The 13,758-nt window shown below is 45.2% G+C and overlaps 1 protein-coding gene across 6 annotated transcripts in view; it reads right to left on the reverse strand.

Moving 5' to 3' along the window:
• Nucleotides 1-13,758, reverse strand: part of DTD1 (D-aminoacyl-tRNA deacylase 1) — a 205,911-nt gene that overhangs the window by 169,093 nt on the left and 23,060 nt on the right. For all 6 annotated transcript variants that reach the window (XR_007130142.1, XR_007130141.1, XR_007130140.1 and 3 more), the window contains one exon: nucleotides 10,079-10,185. Coding sequence is in view for 3 of the 6 variants with exons in the window: in XM_047745863.1 (XP_047601819.1) it covers nucleotides 10,079-10,185 (107 nt within the window). In the remaining 3 variants the exon portion in view is untranslated. The remainder of the gene's footprint in view (nucleotides 1-10,078; nucleotides 10,186-13,758) is intronic.

Here is a 13,758-nt window from a genome sequence, read left to right on the forward strand (position 1 = left end):
AGAGAGAACACGTGTGCACCTGTGCAGTGGGGAGGGGCAGAGGGAAAGGGACAAGCAGACCCATTGCTAAGCAGAGAGCCTGACGCAGGTCTGGATCCCAGGACCCCAAGATCATGACCTGAGCAGAATGCAGACACTTAACCAACTAAACCATGCAGGCACCCCTAGGAGTTTGTGTTTTTGACACAACCACAGATAAGATCAGAAGGTTAAAATAACTAAGAATCTGCCCAAAATGCATACAAAGGAACAAAGCCCTTAAACTTTAAATGCACTAGACCATTAATGCCCTGAGAGAGTTGTTTAATCTAGTTGAAGATTATAAATGTTTCATGTGTCTGGGACGCCTGGGTGGCTCAGTGGTTAAGCGGCTGCCTTCGGCTCAGGTCATGATCCCAGAGTCCTGGGATCGAGTCCCACATCGGGCTCCTTGCTCATCGGGGAGCCTGCTTCTCCCTCTGCCTCTGCCTGTGCTCACTCTCACCCTCTCTCTCTCTCTCTCTGACAAATAAATAAATAAAATCTTAAAAATAAATAAATAAATAAATGTTTCATGTGTCAAAGGTAGAGAGGATCGCAGTTTTTAATTTACCAGCCAAAATTTCAATAGGAGAGAACCAAACTCGTATCAATTTTTGCAATTTCAGTAAACAGATTTAAGAAGGTAAGATGAAGGTCGGTCGATCAATCAATCAGTGGGTCCCCAAGCAAAGATACAACCATGTATCTCTTGCAAAGGCCTCTTTTTAATTCTAATGTACCAACTTAGGTCAATTATCTATATGGAAACAAATCAAAATAATAAGACAAAAGCGATCCTTTGCAGCTCCCCCAACAAAGAAGAAGCCAGCCTGCTTGGAAACATCTTAGAAGTTTACAACCTTTCTGACCAGCCAGGTCCGCATACCCCAGGTAGGGCATACACACACTGATGGGACTTAGTAGAGATTGTGGCTGCTGGTGAGCCAAGAGCAGGACTGCGGGAGGTCAAAGGCCCACCCAGCCTCCATACCCAACACTTCCCCCAGAGGGTTATGCTGCTTTCCTAACTCAGGGAAGTCAGTGTTCACATTGAAATAAAAACAAGGGTGATTTCCGTAGCCCAAGAGGTCCAGGCAGGTACCAGCCCTGTCCTGTTGGAAAGGCCGCTGTGTGACAGGAGAATCCCAGGATTCAGGGTCACCAGCACTCCCACAATACCACGACAAAGATGGACAACACCAATGACAAAAACAACGTAATGAAGACACTCTTGCAAAGTCTCTGCTTCTGTTTTACTAACGCTTCTGTGTAAACACAACAGGACTCTCAGTCAACATCTGTTTGATGAATCAGTGTGACAAAACGAACTAATGACTGGAATAAAGGAGAGGATCTGAGTACCATTTTGGCAACCAGACTTAGAAGCACATTCTTGTCACAAGTCAACAAGACGAGCCTGGCTCAGGTCATGCAAAACCAAGATGAAACCAACAGAGATAGGGAACTTGCGCCTGGAGTTCAAGCCTTAAAAAAAAAAAAAAAAAAAAAGGATAAAAAAGGAAAGACCTACACTAAATAAACGTACTCCTATGAAAAAAACACAAACTTATTGGCATCAACATACTTCTTCCATATACTGAGAATAACTTTCATTACATCTCAACCTTAAACTGGAATGTGCAGGAATGAAGTGCCCACCTTTGTGCACCTGCCACGGGCTGCCACCTGTGTCCTAGTCTGTCCTCCATTCCACCTTTGGGATTCCATAGCACATATTACTTAAAAGGCTAGCCCGTCTCTGGAAGTACAAATAAATAAAACCAAACGGAGCTCTTTCCCCACCCAGCTCTCTCCCCTACATATTTCCTCCTGATCCTACAGAAGTTGTAAATGTCTCAATCCAGGTATTCCAAGGTTTCCAGGAATAGAGATGGACCCTTGCTGATAAGACAAGTCTATGGAGAAAGTTATAAGTGAAGTGATGAACACAGTCAGACAAGCATAAAATTAAAAGCTCTGACACCATTTTTCACTGGTCAACTTCTCCCAGCAGTGTGTCAATACACACATGAGCTAGTCCAAAGATGTGTATTTGAAAGTTCATTTTTTCAGCTCTTTCTAGCATTTCAATTAAGTGAGGGATTCAATTGCACTAAATAAATGAGAATATAAATCATTAATGCAACACTATGAACTAGGTGGGTTCTGGGCCTGAGGGAAGAGCCCCTCAATTACAAAATACCCCTCCCCACCTGCTCACACATACATGCAACCCCCTCTCAGTGAGACCCACGCAAATAACCCCTACTTAAAGGGGAAGGGCATTTAAATGAAAACACAAGCAGAAAGCAGCTTTCACCATCAGGAATGGCTAAGGAGGGTGTTGAAATCTCCCAATATCTAACCACCCACGGAAGAGCTCACACACTAGCAATGTTTTCTAGGTAATCATCAGCATGTTTCTACCACAATTGTGTTCCTCCGTGAGAATGCAACAAGGAAAAGAGCTTCTGGCTGGCAGTTGTGCTACTGCTTCCAAGCCCTGATCCCCTTGGAAATATCTTTCAGAGCAAGCACATCATGCTCCTGTTCCAACTTCTTCTCACCATCAGAATACATCAGGGGACCACACAGCAGCCTGTCAATGCATGGGGCATGCTGCGGATGCAGGCACAGAAAGCATGCAGAGGCTGCATAGCCAGTTCCAAGAGCAAGCAGAGAGCTGGTTAAGGCAGGCAAACTGCTAGTCACCTTTACCAGCCCAGGCCTCATGGGCAGCAAGTAGAGGTCTGGGACCCGTGAAAATAAGCTACCCCCAACCGAAGTGTAAGCTTGGGAACAACAACCTAGAATGCCTCCTCCCCTCTGCATCTTTAAAGGTAAGTGAAAACCCTCACTCTGGGAGGCCGTTCCGGCTTAACCGCATCAGCAGTGGCATCAGCCTTCTCAGAACCCAGGACATTCACAGACAGCACAGCATCCCCCAACCCATGACACACGAGTCCAAAACAAACTACACAACCCAGGCTCAGCCCCAGGACTTGGCAGTGAACAAGACCAAGGGAGCTTGAGTTCTAACAGTAGGGTGGACAGAGGAAGAACAAGGAAACAAGCAGAACATAACAGAACGGCCAAGTGCTATGAAATTAGTCATCAGAGTATGGTGACAGAGCACCTGGCAGGGGCTTCCTCAGGACTGAGGCAGTCAGGGTATACTTTCTGAGAAGGAGACACAGACACTGAAACAAGCGTCAGAGGTAGGAAAGAGCTCAGTGTGCTCTCAGAGCAGGTAAAGTATAGGAACCGAAGCGCAGGTGGCTGCAGGGCAGGGTGGACTGAGTCACAGAAGCCCGGTGACTAAGGCATGGTAAGTGACAGCAGGGAACTTAGTTTGTAATCTAAAAGCATCAGAAGGCACTGGAGAGCCTTAAGGAGGAGCAGGACATGATGTTCTTGTGACCCATCCTACACTGTCCTGTACTACTCTGTACCTCCCTCGCTGTTATCAACCTTCCGGGTTTACGCTGCCCCACATCTACTCCTGGGAGCAGGGACTGGGTCACAGCACTTCTTTCTCTCCCTCAAGTGCCCCGTATACTGCCAGGTACTAAAAAAGACACTTAATGCATAAATACACACACACACAGAGTGCATTTGTCCAGACAGTTTAAAGAACCTGTATATTTTTTAAGATTTTTTAAAAATTTATTTATTTGAGAGAGAGAGAGAGGGAGAGGGAAGGGGCAGAGGGAGAAGCAGACTCCCTGCTGAGCAGAAAGCCTGACACAGGGCTCAATCCCAGGACCCTGAGATCATGATCTGAGCTGAAGGCATCCCTAAACAACCTGAGTTCTAAAACTTGCCAAGGGGGGGCGCCTGGGTGGCTCAGTGGGTTAAGCCACTGCCTTCGGCTCAGGTCATGATCTCAGGGTCCTGGGATCGAGCCCCACATCAGGCTCTCTGCTCAGCAGGGAGCCTGCTTCCCCCTCTCTCTCTGCCTGCCTCTCTGCCTATTTGTGATCTCTGTCTGTCAAATAAATAAATAAAATCTTAAAAAAAAAAAGTGCCAAAATAACCATTTCTCTACAATGTACATAGTTTCACTACTAGTTGGATTATACTGAGAAAATAAAACATTTGGAATTAAAAGCTCAACTGACAGAAAGGCATGCTTATCTATAGGTGAAAACAATTTGGCGGCTGTCTTCCTACCAACACAAAAGCAAATTAGCTATTTGCCCAGAGAGGAACCCCCTCCCTCTTTTTTATAAGGTTCGGTTAGCCAGCATATAGTACATCATTAGTTTCTGATGTAGTGTTCAACAATTCATTAGTTGCGTATAACACGCAGTCTTCTGGGAATGGAAAGGGGGAGACAGACCACAGGCAAAGTGGCTGGCCCTCACCATCACCAGGGCCCTCCATGCCTACTTGTCGCCACCTACTGGACAGTGAGAGGACACAGATCTGCACCCTGTTGCCAGGTCTGAGACTCCTGAGCCAGTTAACCGGTCGAACAAATGAAATGGATACAGCACAATTCATGCATTTGAAGAGAAAGCTCCTAAAAGAAAGACTCAGAAGTGGCGAAAATGGAAGTGGCGAAAACGGGTGCCAAGCTCTCAGTCAGTGGAGCATGTGACTCTTGATCTCGGGGTTGTGAGTTCAAGCCCCACATGTGTAGAGATTACTTAAAAATAAAATAGTAAAAAAAAAACACTTTCTTACTCTAATAAGCTAACATGCCTCATCAGATGGTAAAAGAAAAAAAAAATCATGCTTTGTATGTCTTTATGTTATAAAGAGGAGGTACTAACTGAAGGTTTAGGATCCCAAAAGATACAATGCATTATTACTCTCTTAGAGATTTAGAATGAAAAGAAAAACATGACTAAAATTTTTCTCCAAATAGAGTTATAGCAGAACTAGAAGACAGCAATCACATCAAACCAGAGGGAGTAGCCCAAGGCAAAAGGAAAACTGGGGAGCACAGTGTCCCAGAAAACAAAATTCAAGACCACGTCCAAGCGGCAGCAGTGGCAGTTGCTGCTCAGTGGGCAGGTCATCAGGGCCCGCCAGCTGCGGAATCAGATGACACAGGGCTCAGGGGGCCTCAGCAGGAGTCCCTGAAGATCGCAGTACACAGAGCAAGCGGCAAGCAGAAAGGAAATGGAGGCGTTTCTCAACTGGAAATGCTTGGGAATATTTAAAAGCCACAGGAATGAGATGGATGAGTGAGACAGACAGACCGACTGGACAGGAGGACAAAGTGCTTAAGGGAGGCTGCCAGGAAGGTACAGGGGAGGCCAGGGAGGGCGCCACAGCCCGGGCTGGTCTGGCTCCACCCAATACGGGCTCATAGGGCTTTGCTTGTAGAAGGGCTCACCTTTGGCTTCACCCTTTATTATAATAAAGAATTAACTCTTTATTGTAATTTTTTTTAAAGATTTTATTTATTTATTTGACAGAGAGATCACAAGCAGGCAGAGAGGCAGGCAGAGAGAGAGGAGGAAGCAGGCTCCCTGCTGAGCAGAGAGCCCGATGCGGGGCTCGATCCCAGGACCCTGAAATCATGACCTGAGCCGAAGGCAGCGGCTTAACCCACTGAGCCACCCAGGCGCCCCTTTATTATAATTTTTTAACCAGGGGCTGCTCGTTTTCATTTGGCACTGGGCCCCACAAATTATACAGCCAGTCCTGGCCTAGGGGAGGTGTTGGCCTCAGCACAGAGAAGGGCAGCTCTGCCACCTATGTAGGAAGAGTGGGATGGAGAAGCAGGGTCAATGCCTTCAGATGGCTTCTTTGTGAAGCAGAAAAACAGCCATCTGTTATGAACAAGCAAGAGAGCAGATGAGGGGGGGGAAGGTTAATAATATTCCACGTAGGGGGGCGCCTGGGTGGCTCAGTGGGTTAAGCCGCTGCCTTCGGCTCAGGTCATGATCTCAGGGTCCTGGGATCGAGTCCCACATCGGGCTCTCTGCTCAGCGAGAGGCCTGCTTCCCTCTCTCTCTCTCTCTCTCTGCCTTCCTCTCCGTCTACTTGTGATCTCTCTCTGTCAAATAAATAAATAAAATCTTTAAAAAAAATTTTTAAAAAATAAAATAAAATAAAATAAAAATAATAATAATAATATTCCACGTAGGGTGGAGAAATTTGGTCAATTCATCTTAACCAAGGGACTGAGTTAACATAACCTGTAATAAGACCGATCAATCTCATGTACTTCCCTATGATGCACTGAGAAAGGCACATCATTTTTGTGCTATTTGGTATTCCTGTCAAAACACATATCCTCACTGTAATCAAAGAGCCCAAATTGAGGAATCTTCAACAAAACACCACGCCAATACTCTTGAACATCGTCAAGGTCATGAAAGACAAGGAAAGGCTGAGGAGCTGTCACAGATTAGAGAAGAGAAATAACAATTAAATGCAATGCAGGATTACCCTCAAATAGAAAAAGAACATTAGAAGAAAAAAATTCTAGTGAAATTTAAATAAGGTTTGTAGTGTAGTTAATGATGTGGGAAACAAAGGTAAAAGAAAAGTTAAATTTCCTTACTATTTACAGCCTATTGACAAGTCCTTGAAACAGGCAGAGTGACATTCCTCTAGGAACTCAGCTGCCTCAATGTTAATACTTTGGTAAGGGCAAAAAGGTGCTCTCAGCTTAACATTATCCCAACCTCCCGGATCTTTTAACATATAAAAATTCCTTGGGAAACTTCCTTTATCTCTACCCCCAAGATACATTTTAGCAATCATCCTCCAAGCACATGGCCCAGTGATATACATCTGAAGGGTCTCAAGACTAGGGTTTTACTAGTAATAGATGACCTTGTCCTAACAATAGCTAGCCCCCTCAGGGTCCTAGAAACTTTGCTTGCAAAATTCCTTAGCGACTTACTAACCCCCCCTCCCAACTTGAAAGTATATAATCAGTAGCTCCTCACAACCCCAGGGCAGCTCTTTCTGCCCAAAGGTCCTGTCCTGGTGCTTTAATAAGACCACCTTTGTGCACCGAAGACATCTCAAGAATTCTCTTGGCCACTGGCTCCAAACCCCAACATTCCCGCCATCAATTAACGGTAACATATCAGTATTAATCTCAGTGTTCCATCAGTATGCTATGATTGTATAAGGCAGTAAAGTTAGTGGGAGCTGGGTAAAGCAACCAGGGGAACTGTGACTCTAACTTTTCTTAAATCTCCAATTATTTCGGGGCGCCTGGGTGGCTCAGTGGGTTAAAAGCCTCTGCCTTCGGCTCGGGTCATGATCTCAGGGTCCTGGGATCGAGCCCCACGTTGGGTTCTCTGCTTGGCGGGGAGCCTGCTTCCTCCTCTCTCTCTGCCTGCCTCTCTGCCTACTTGTGATCTCTGTTTGTCAAATAAATAAATAAAAACTTAAAAAAAAAAATCTCCAATTATTTCAAAATAAAACATTTAAACTTTTATGTGGATTTTTCATTTGTGATTTCCTTTAATGTTAAAGTAATTCCAGGAACTTTAGTTATCACCTTTGAAGTCCAGCACTACTAGGTCAGACATGTTCCTGCTTCTCTATCAACCCAAAGAATCAGCAACAAGTAGGAAAGGTTATGTTCCCCTTAAAAATAATAACTTGGAACTAAGGGGTGGGGGGGAAACAGTTAAAAAAAAATCACCCACTTGTTTTTTTTAAGTTTCAATAAACTGAATAAAAATTTTTTTTTCTTTTTTAAAGATTTTATTTATTTATTTGATAGAGAGAGAGCACAAGCAGGCAGAGAGGCAGGCAGAGGCAGAGAGAGAAGCAGGCTCCCCACTGAGCAAGGAGCCCGATGCGGGGCTCGATCCCAGGACCCTGAGATCATGACCCGAGCCAAAGGCAGCAGCTTAACCCACTGAGCCACCCAGGCGCCCCAATAAACTGAATAAAAATTTTAAAAATAAAAATAAACCATGGCGGGACACCTGGGTGGCTCAGTTGGTTAAGCAGCTGCCTTCGGCTCAGGTCATGATCCCAGCATCCTGGGATCGAGTCCCACATTGGGTTCCTTGCTTGGCAGGGAGCCTGCTTCTCCCTCTGCCTCTGCCTGCCACTCTGTCTGCCTGTGCTCACTCTCGCTTCTCTCTCTATGACAAATAAATAAATAAAATCTTTAAAAAAAATAAAAATAAAAATAAACCATGGCCCACAATGTACAGGAACCACTGGCATTTTTCTCCAAAAAATGCTGGGAGGTGGCAAGCATTCAGGGACTATTAGATTTCTCAAACAATGTCAGTGACCGCAGATTTTAGGCAACAATTTTTTGCTTCCTGATTTTGAAAACTGGGTTTGCATCTTGGTTCCGCTTCTTAGCAGCTATGTGACCTTAAGCTACTGCTTAAGCGTGGTGCCTCCATTTCTTCATCATACCCTATGATAAAGATTAAATCACTTACTACATTTAAAAAAAAGAAACCTGGGTGCCTCGGTGGCTCAGTTGGTTGAGTGACTGCCTTCAGCTCAGGTCATGATCCTGGAGTCCCAGAAATGAGTCCCGCATCAGTCTCCCTGCTCAGCTAGGGGTCTGCTTCTCCCTCTGACCTTCCCCCTCTCATGCTGACTCTCTCTCATTCTCTCTCTCTCTCTCAAATAAATAAAATCTTTTAAAAAAAGAAAAAGAAAAAGAAACCTTAGAGCAGTATCAACATATAAGAAACTGTATTGGGAGAGGCCGGGATGAAAGTAGGATGACACCAGATTTGGGCCTGGCTGACAAGGTAAATGGTAGTCCCACGAATTTAGGAAAAAAGAAAACAGAAGGATTGTGTGGAAGTGGGGTGGCAGGAGTTTCATTTTAGCTTTCTGCATTGCAGAGGACAATCAACTGCAGGCTGCCAATTGACCTAAATCAGTCTGATTATGCATAACTATTAGGTTTTTCTTGATTGACAACAGGAAGGACCCAAAGAGGAGAAGAGTCTGCTCTCCTCCTCTGAACGTTATCAGGTTATACTAATGGCAAGTCTTAGACCAACTTCAGCCATACATGCAGACCTTCATGTTTAAGATGTGAATTTATAAGCAAGCAGGCACAAAAATAATTCACATCAACTCTTTTGTAAAGCTGGTAGAGCCTTAGTACTCTATCCCACTGGCTGTCACAACGACAGCTTCATAAGAGGTTCTCCAGTGGCAGATACACGAAGCAACCAGAGTCTTCAGCCACCTGTGCTGGACAGGGGACTATTCAGGCATTGTCCATAACAATTCAGACTATGGGCTGCTATCTTCTCCTACTCTATTCTTGTGAAAACAGTATCTCAAAAGTATTTTATCCAATAAATATCAATGAAAGAAACATTATAACTTTGAACACGTCATCCAGTTTTACATTTATCTAATACTTCCCCTACCTACTACATCATTCCAATTCATAGCATCCTAGGAAGGGGAGGGTGAGGTGGGGGAGAAGGAAGAACAGAAATGTCCCTTTGGTCTCACTCCTCTGCCTGCTCCCATGTGTCTCGAAGGCTATTAAGTGGGCACATTAATTAAAGCCTCAAGAAGTGTTAAGTATCTGTAAGAACCATACAGGGTGCAAGAACTATCATAGATTTCCTTTCTCTATTTTAATTAAAATTTTTTCTTAAAGCTTAGAGAGCTGGCAGCAAATACAGGTCAGACAGTTCTTTAGAAAAATAAGGATTTACAGAGAACCTCAGGTGGCACATGTACCCTCAGTGGGACAAAACCCACTCCAGGTAACCATTCTGATCCCATGCAGAGGACAGGCCAGGGCTCAAGTGGAGTTGTGCCATTACTCTGCTGCCACCCAGCGGCAGGTGGGCACCAAAGCACCTCGCAGCGGGGAAAGAGCTGGGCTCTGGCTAAGGACATTTTCTCTGGAATCCAAAGTTAGGAAGAGGTTAAGGGAGAAGTACTGTCCAGCCTACCACAGCACCAAGGAGATGCAGTGTAAACAGAGGCATTCTTGGGAAGGGATGTATTAACACAGATACTAGTTCACTACAATGAAGTCTTTTCTCCACCTCAGACAGAGAACGGTTCCAGGGACTCAATCGAAGCCAAAAGCCAGGGGACAGACCCCGACAGAGTCCAGGCTTACCTGCTTTGGGTCAGAGGTAGCAGCGCCAAGAGCCGGGGACTCCAATTCTATGGTCACAGGTCCATCATTCTGAATGTGGACTTGCATGTAGGCACCAAACTTGCCATCTGAAAGAGCAACACAAACAGTTATGAGAGATGGAGACCCCAGGTTACCCTGTCTAAAAAGTCACCAGATCCATGCAATCAGAAACATGAAGAGTAGGACTAGCCAGTAAACACGGGAAAAGGTGGAAGTAGAGAGGGAAATGCAAAATTAAAGAGCAGACGTGCAAGCCCTATGGACTTGGCAAGAATGAAAAGATCTGGGGACATTAGATGGGGAAATGTGTGCTTACAGGACCATAAAATGGCCAGAAGGTAAATTGGTTTAGCCACTTCAGAGGGCATGATGGTGCTTGAAAAAGCTCTACAACTCCGGAATTCCACCTCAGGGGTGGGGGTGGGGGGTCTACTCAGAAATTCTCACACAAAAGGAATGTTCGAGGGTGTTCATCCAGGCAGCATTTAAAGACTGTATTTATTTATTTGACAGAGAGAGAGAGAGAGAGAGCGCAAAAGCAGGCAGAGTGGCAGGAAGAGGGAGAGAGAGAAGCAGGCTCCCTGCCAAGCAAGGAGCCCGATGTGGGACTCGATCCCAGGAACCTGAGATCATGACCTGAGCCGAAGGCAGCCGCTTTACTGACTGAGCCACCCAGGTGTCCCCCAGGCAGCATTTATTACAGAAAAAGTGGACACAATCTGTCCCTCAATGGGGGGATGAATGCATAAACTCTACTTTAATTCCTCAGTGGAATACTATGCGGCAGCCACATGCGTCAACAGGGCAAATCTCAAACACGTGATGTGATCTTTAAAAAGCCACTTGCTGGGGTGCCTGGGTGGCTCAGTCGTTAAGCATCTGCCTTTGGCTTAGGTCATAATCCCAGGTACCTGGGATCAAGGCCTGGATCGCGCTCCCTGCTCGACGGGAAGTCCTCTTCTTCGTCTCCCACTCCTTCTGCCTGTGCTCCCTCTCTCGCTGTGTCTCTCTCTGTCAGATAAATAAAATCTCAAATAAATAAATAAATAAAAAGCCACTTTTGGAGTTCCTGGGTGGCTCAGCTGGTCAAGGGTCCAACTCTTGATTTCAGCTCGGGTCATGATCTCAGGGTCATGGGATCAAGCCCCATGTTGGGCTCCACACAGCAATGAGTCAGCTGGAGATTCTCTCTCCCTCTCCCCTTCCCCCTAGGTGCATGTGTGCATGCTCTCTCTCTCCCTCTAAATAAAATAAATCTTTTTTTTTTAAAGTAACTTGCAACAAGGACATATCATTTTAATACCATTTATTCATTTATATGATACTTTTTTTAAGTTTGGGGCTTTTTTAAGATTTTATTTATTTGATAGGGAGAGAGATCACAAGTAGGCAGAGCAGCAGACAGAGAGAGAGGGGGAAGCAGGCTCCCTGCTGAGCAGAGAGCCCGATGTGGGGCTCGATGTGGGGCTCGATCCCAAGACGCTGAGATCATGACCTGTGCCAAAGGCAGAGGCTTAACCCACTGAGCCACCCAGGTGCCCCTAAATGATACTTTTAAATAACCAAAATGAGTTATAATGTTTACAAAGATATATATATTAAATATATATGAAAAAAAACATGAGCAAGAAAGCCAAACATAGGACAAGAACCACATTCATACTGAATAGAAGGCAGGGGATGATGAGATTTGAGAGAGAGACCTCAGACAAATGGGACTAGCTGGGTAGTGAGCATACTAGTATCTATTTTCTGTATGTTTCATAATTAAAATTTTCAAATAAATTAAATATAAAAGTAAAAGGATAGGTGGAAAGGGAGGTCCTGCTCCCTCACTGTGGGAACCATCCTGCTCTCTAGGATTCATTTCAAAATGGCCACAGGCTGCCCCAGAAAAGAGCTCCTCTCTGTGTCCTATTCCAAACCTTCTGTTTTAACACCCAAACCCACTCAGTTGTGTCTGATCAATCCCCAAACGCTGAATTACATTTATAAATAAAGCCAAGAATATGTCTTGAGAGATGACTCGGTGCAGTATCAGAAAAACGACTCTATCCATCCAAGTACGTCTGTTAAACTTTGGGCCTAATCACTGCTGATGACACACACAGACACTTAGTCAAAGAAACACACAGGTCTTGACACTTTATCAATTAAATTTATTTAATTTAAATTTATCAATTTAGGGACGCCTGGGTGGCTCAGTTGGTTGGACGACTGCCTTCGGCTCAGGTCATGATCCCGGAGTCCCGGGATCGAGTCCCACATCGGGCTCCCAGCTCCATGGGGAGTCTGCTTCTCTCTCTGACCTTCTCCTCACTCATGCTCTCTCTCACTGTCTCTCTCTCAAATAAATAAATAAAATCTTTTAAAAAAAAAAATTTATCAATTTAAATACAACGTAAGAAAAGAACTGGATCCAGAATTAAAATAGTACAAATGCTCACAAACAGAACCACCAGGAACTCTTCTGCTGCCACCTACCAATAAGTAACAAAGAGAGCATATGGGATCCAGTCCACATGTGAAAACTACTCACTGTTTTTCACTCACAGCAACTGTGTGCCAACATGGTGCTAGAGATCAAAGACTCAGCTGCCAGGTGCAGATAGCCCTGACACTCATGAACCCTGTGGTCCAGTATGGGGACAGCTGGGCACATCATGGTGACAGCACAGTATGGCAGAGACTTAAGGGATTCTGGCTCTAGAGACCAAAGAAGGGTCCGAATCCTCCTTGGGGATGGGGAGTGAATCGAAAGACTTCTTGGATGAGGCTACGCAGGGTCCAGGGCTTTAAAGGACAGCCAGGACCTAGGCTGAAAGAGAAGGACAGGCCCAGCCCTCACAAGCTCTGAGGCTTTGGGCAACTTTCTTAACCTCCCAATGGCTCAGTTTCTTGCCTGTATCACAGGGATGCTAACAAGAGGACCTAAAACATGGGTAAACTTTAATGAGACAGTGCATGCAAGTGCTTGGGACCGCGACTCACACACACACGGTGTGTGCAAAATCAGCATTTGCTCTTATTGTTATAAAAAGTCACGTTCAAGAGGCTCCACACAACCAGAACCATGCTTCCCAAACTGCGCCCTGCCAGGTATTCCTTGAACAAAGAATGCCACAGTCACATTCTTTTGGAAAACCACATTTGCTGAACTCTCCTTCAGAGACTCACAAAGCACAACAGCGTGTAACAGACTCTCAAGATGTCCTTGAATAGAGAAACCTATTTAGTTTCTTTACCTTGGTAGTTCCCAAACTCCCCAGGGCGAGGAGCTCTAATTTCACATAAAATATCCTTTACAGGGCAAATGACCCTCTGAGAGAAGCCAAGAAAAAGAAAAGCACCAAATGGACACAGTAGCTCGGGGCAGGCCAGCCTGGGTCCTCTCTCGCTCCCTCCCTGGAGAGCAGCTCTGCTCTCAGGTCCTAGGCTCCCTCAGATGCCAGACCCACTACCACATAAGGCGACATCCACGAACCTCTGCTCCTGTTGCCACAACCATACAGTTTCCATCTCGGACTCCTCCCCCTGGTAGCACTCTGTCCAGTGATCCTTAACCTCATGGAGGATCTTAGCAAAATGGACATACCAACAGCTGGTTCCCTTCAATGCTCAGAGAGCAGCATCAGAAACTCCATTAGAAGCACCCAAGT

The sequence above is a fragment of the Lutra lutra genome, chromosome 9, assembly GCF_902655055.1.
Source record: "Lutra lutra chromosome 9, mLutLut1.2, whole genome shotgun sequence".
Taxonomy (NCBI): domain Eukaryota; kingdom Metazoa; phylum Chordata; class Mammalia; order Carnivora; family Mustelidae; genus Lutra; species Lutra lutra.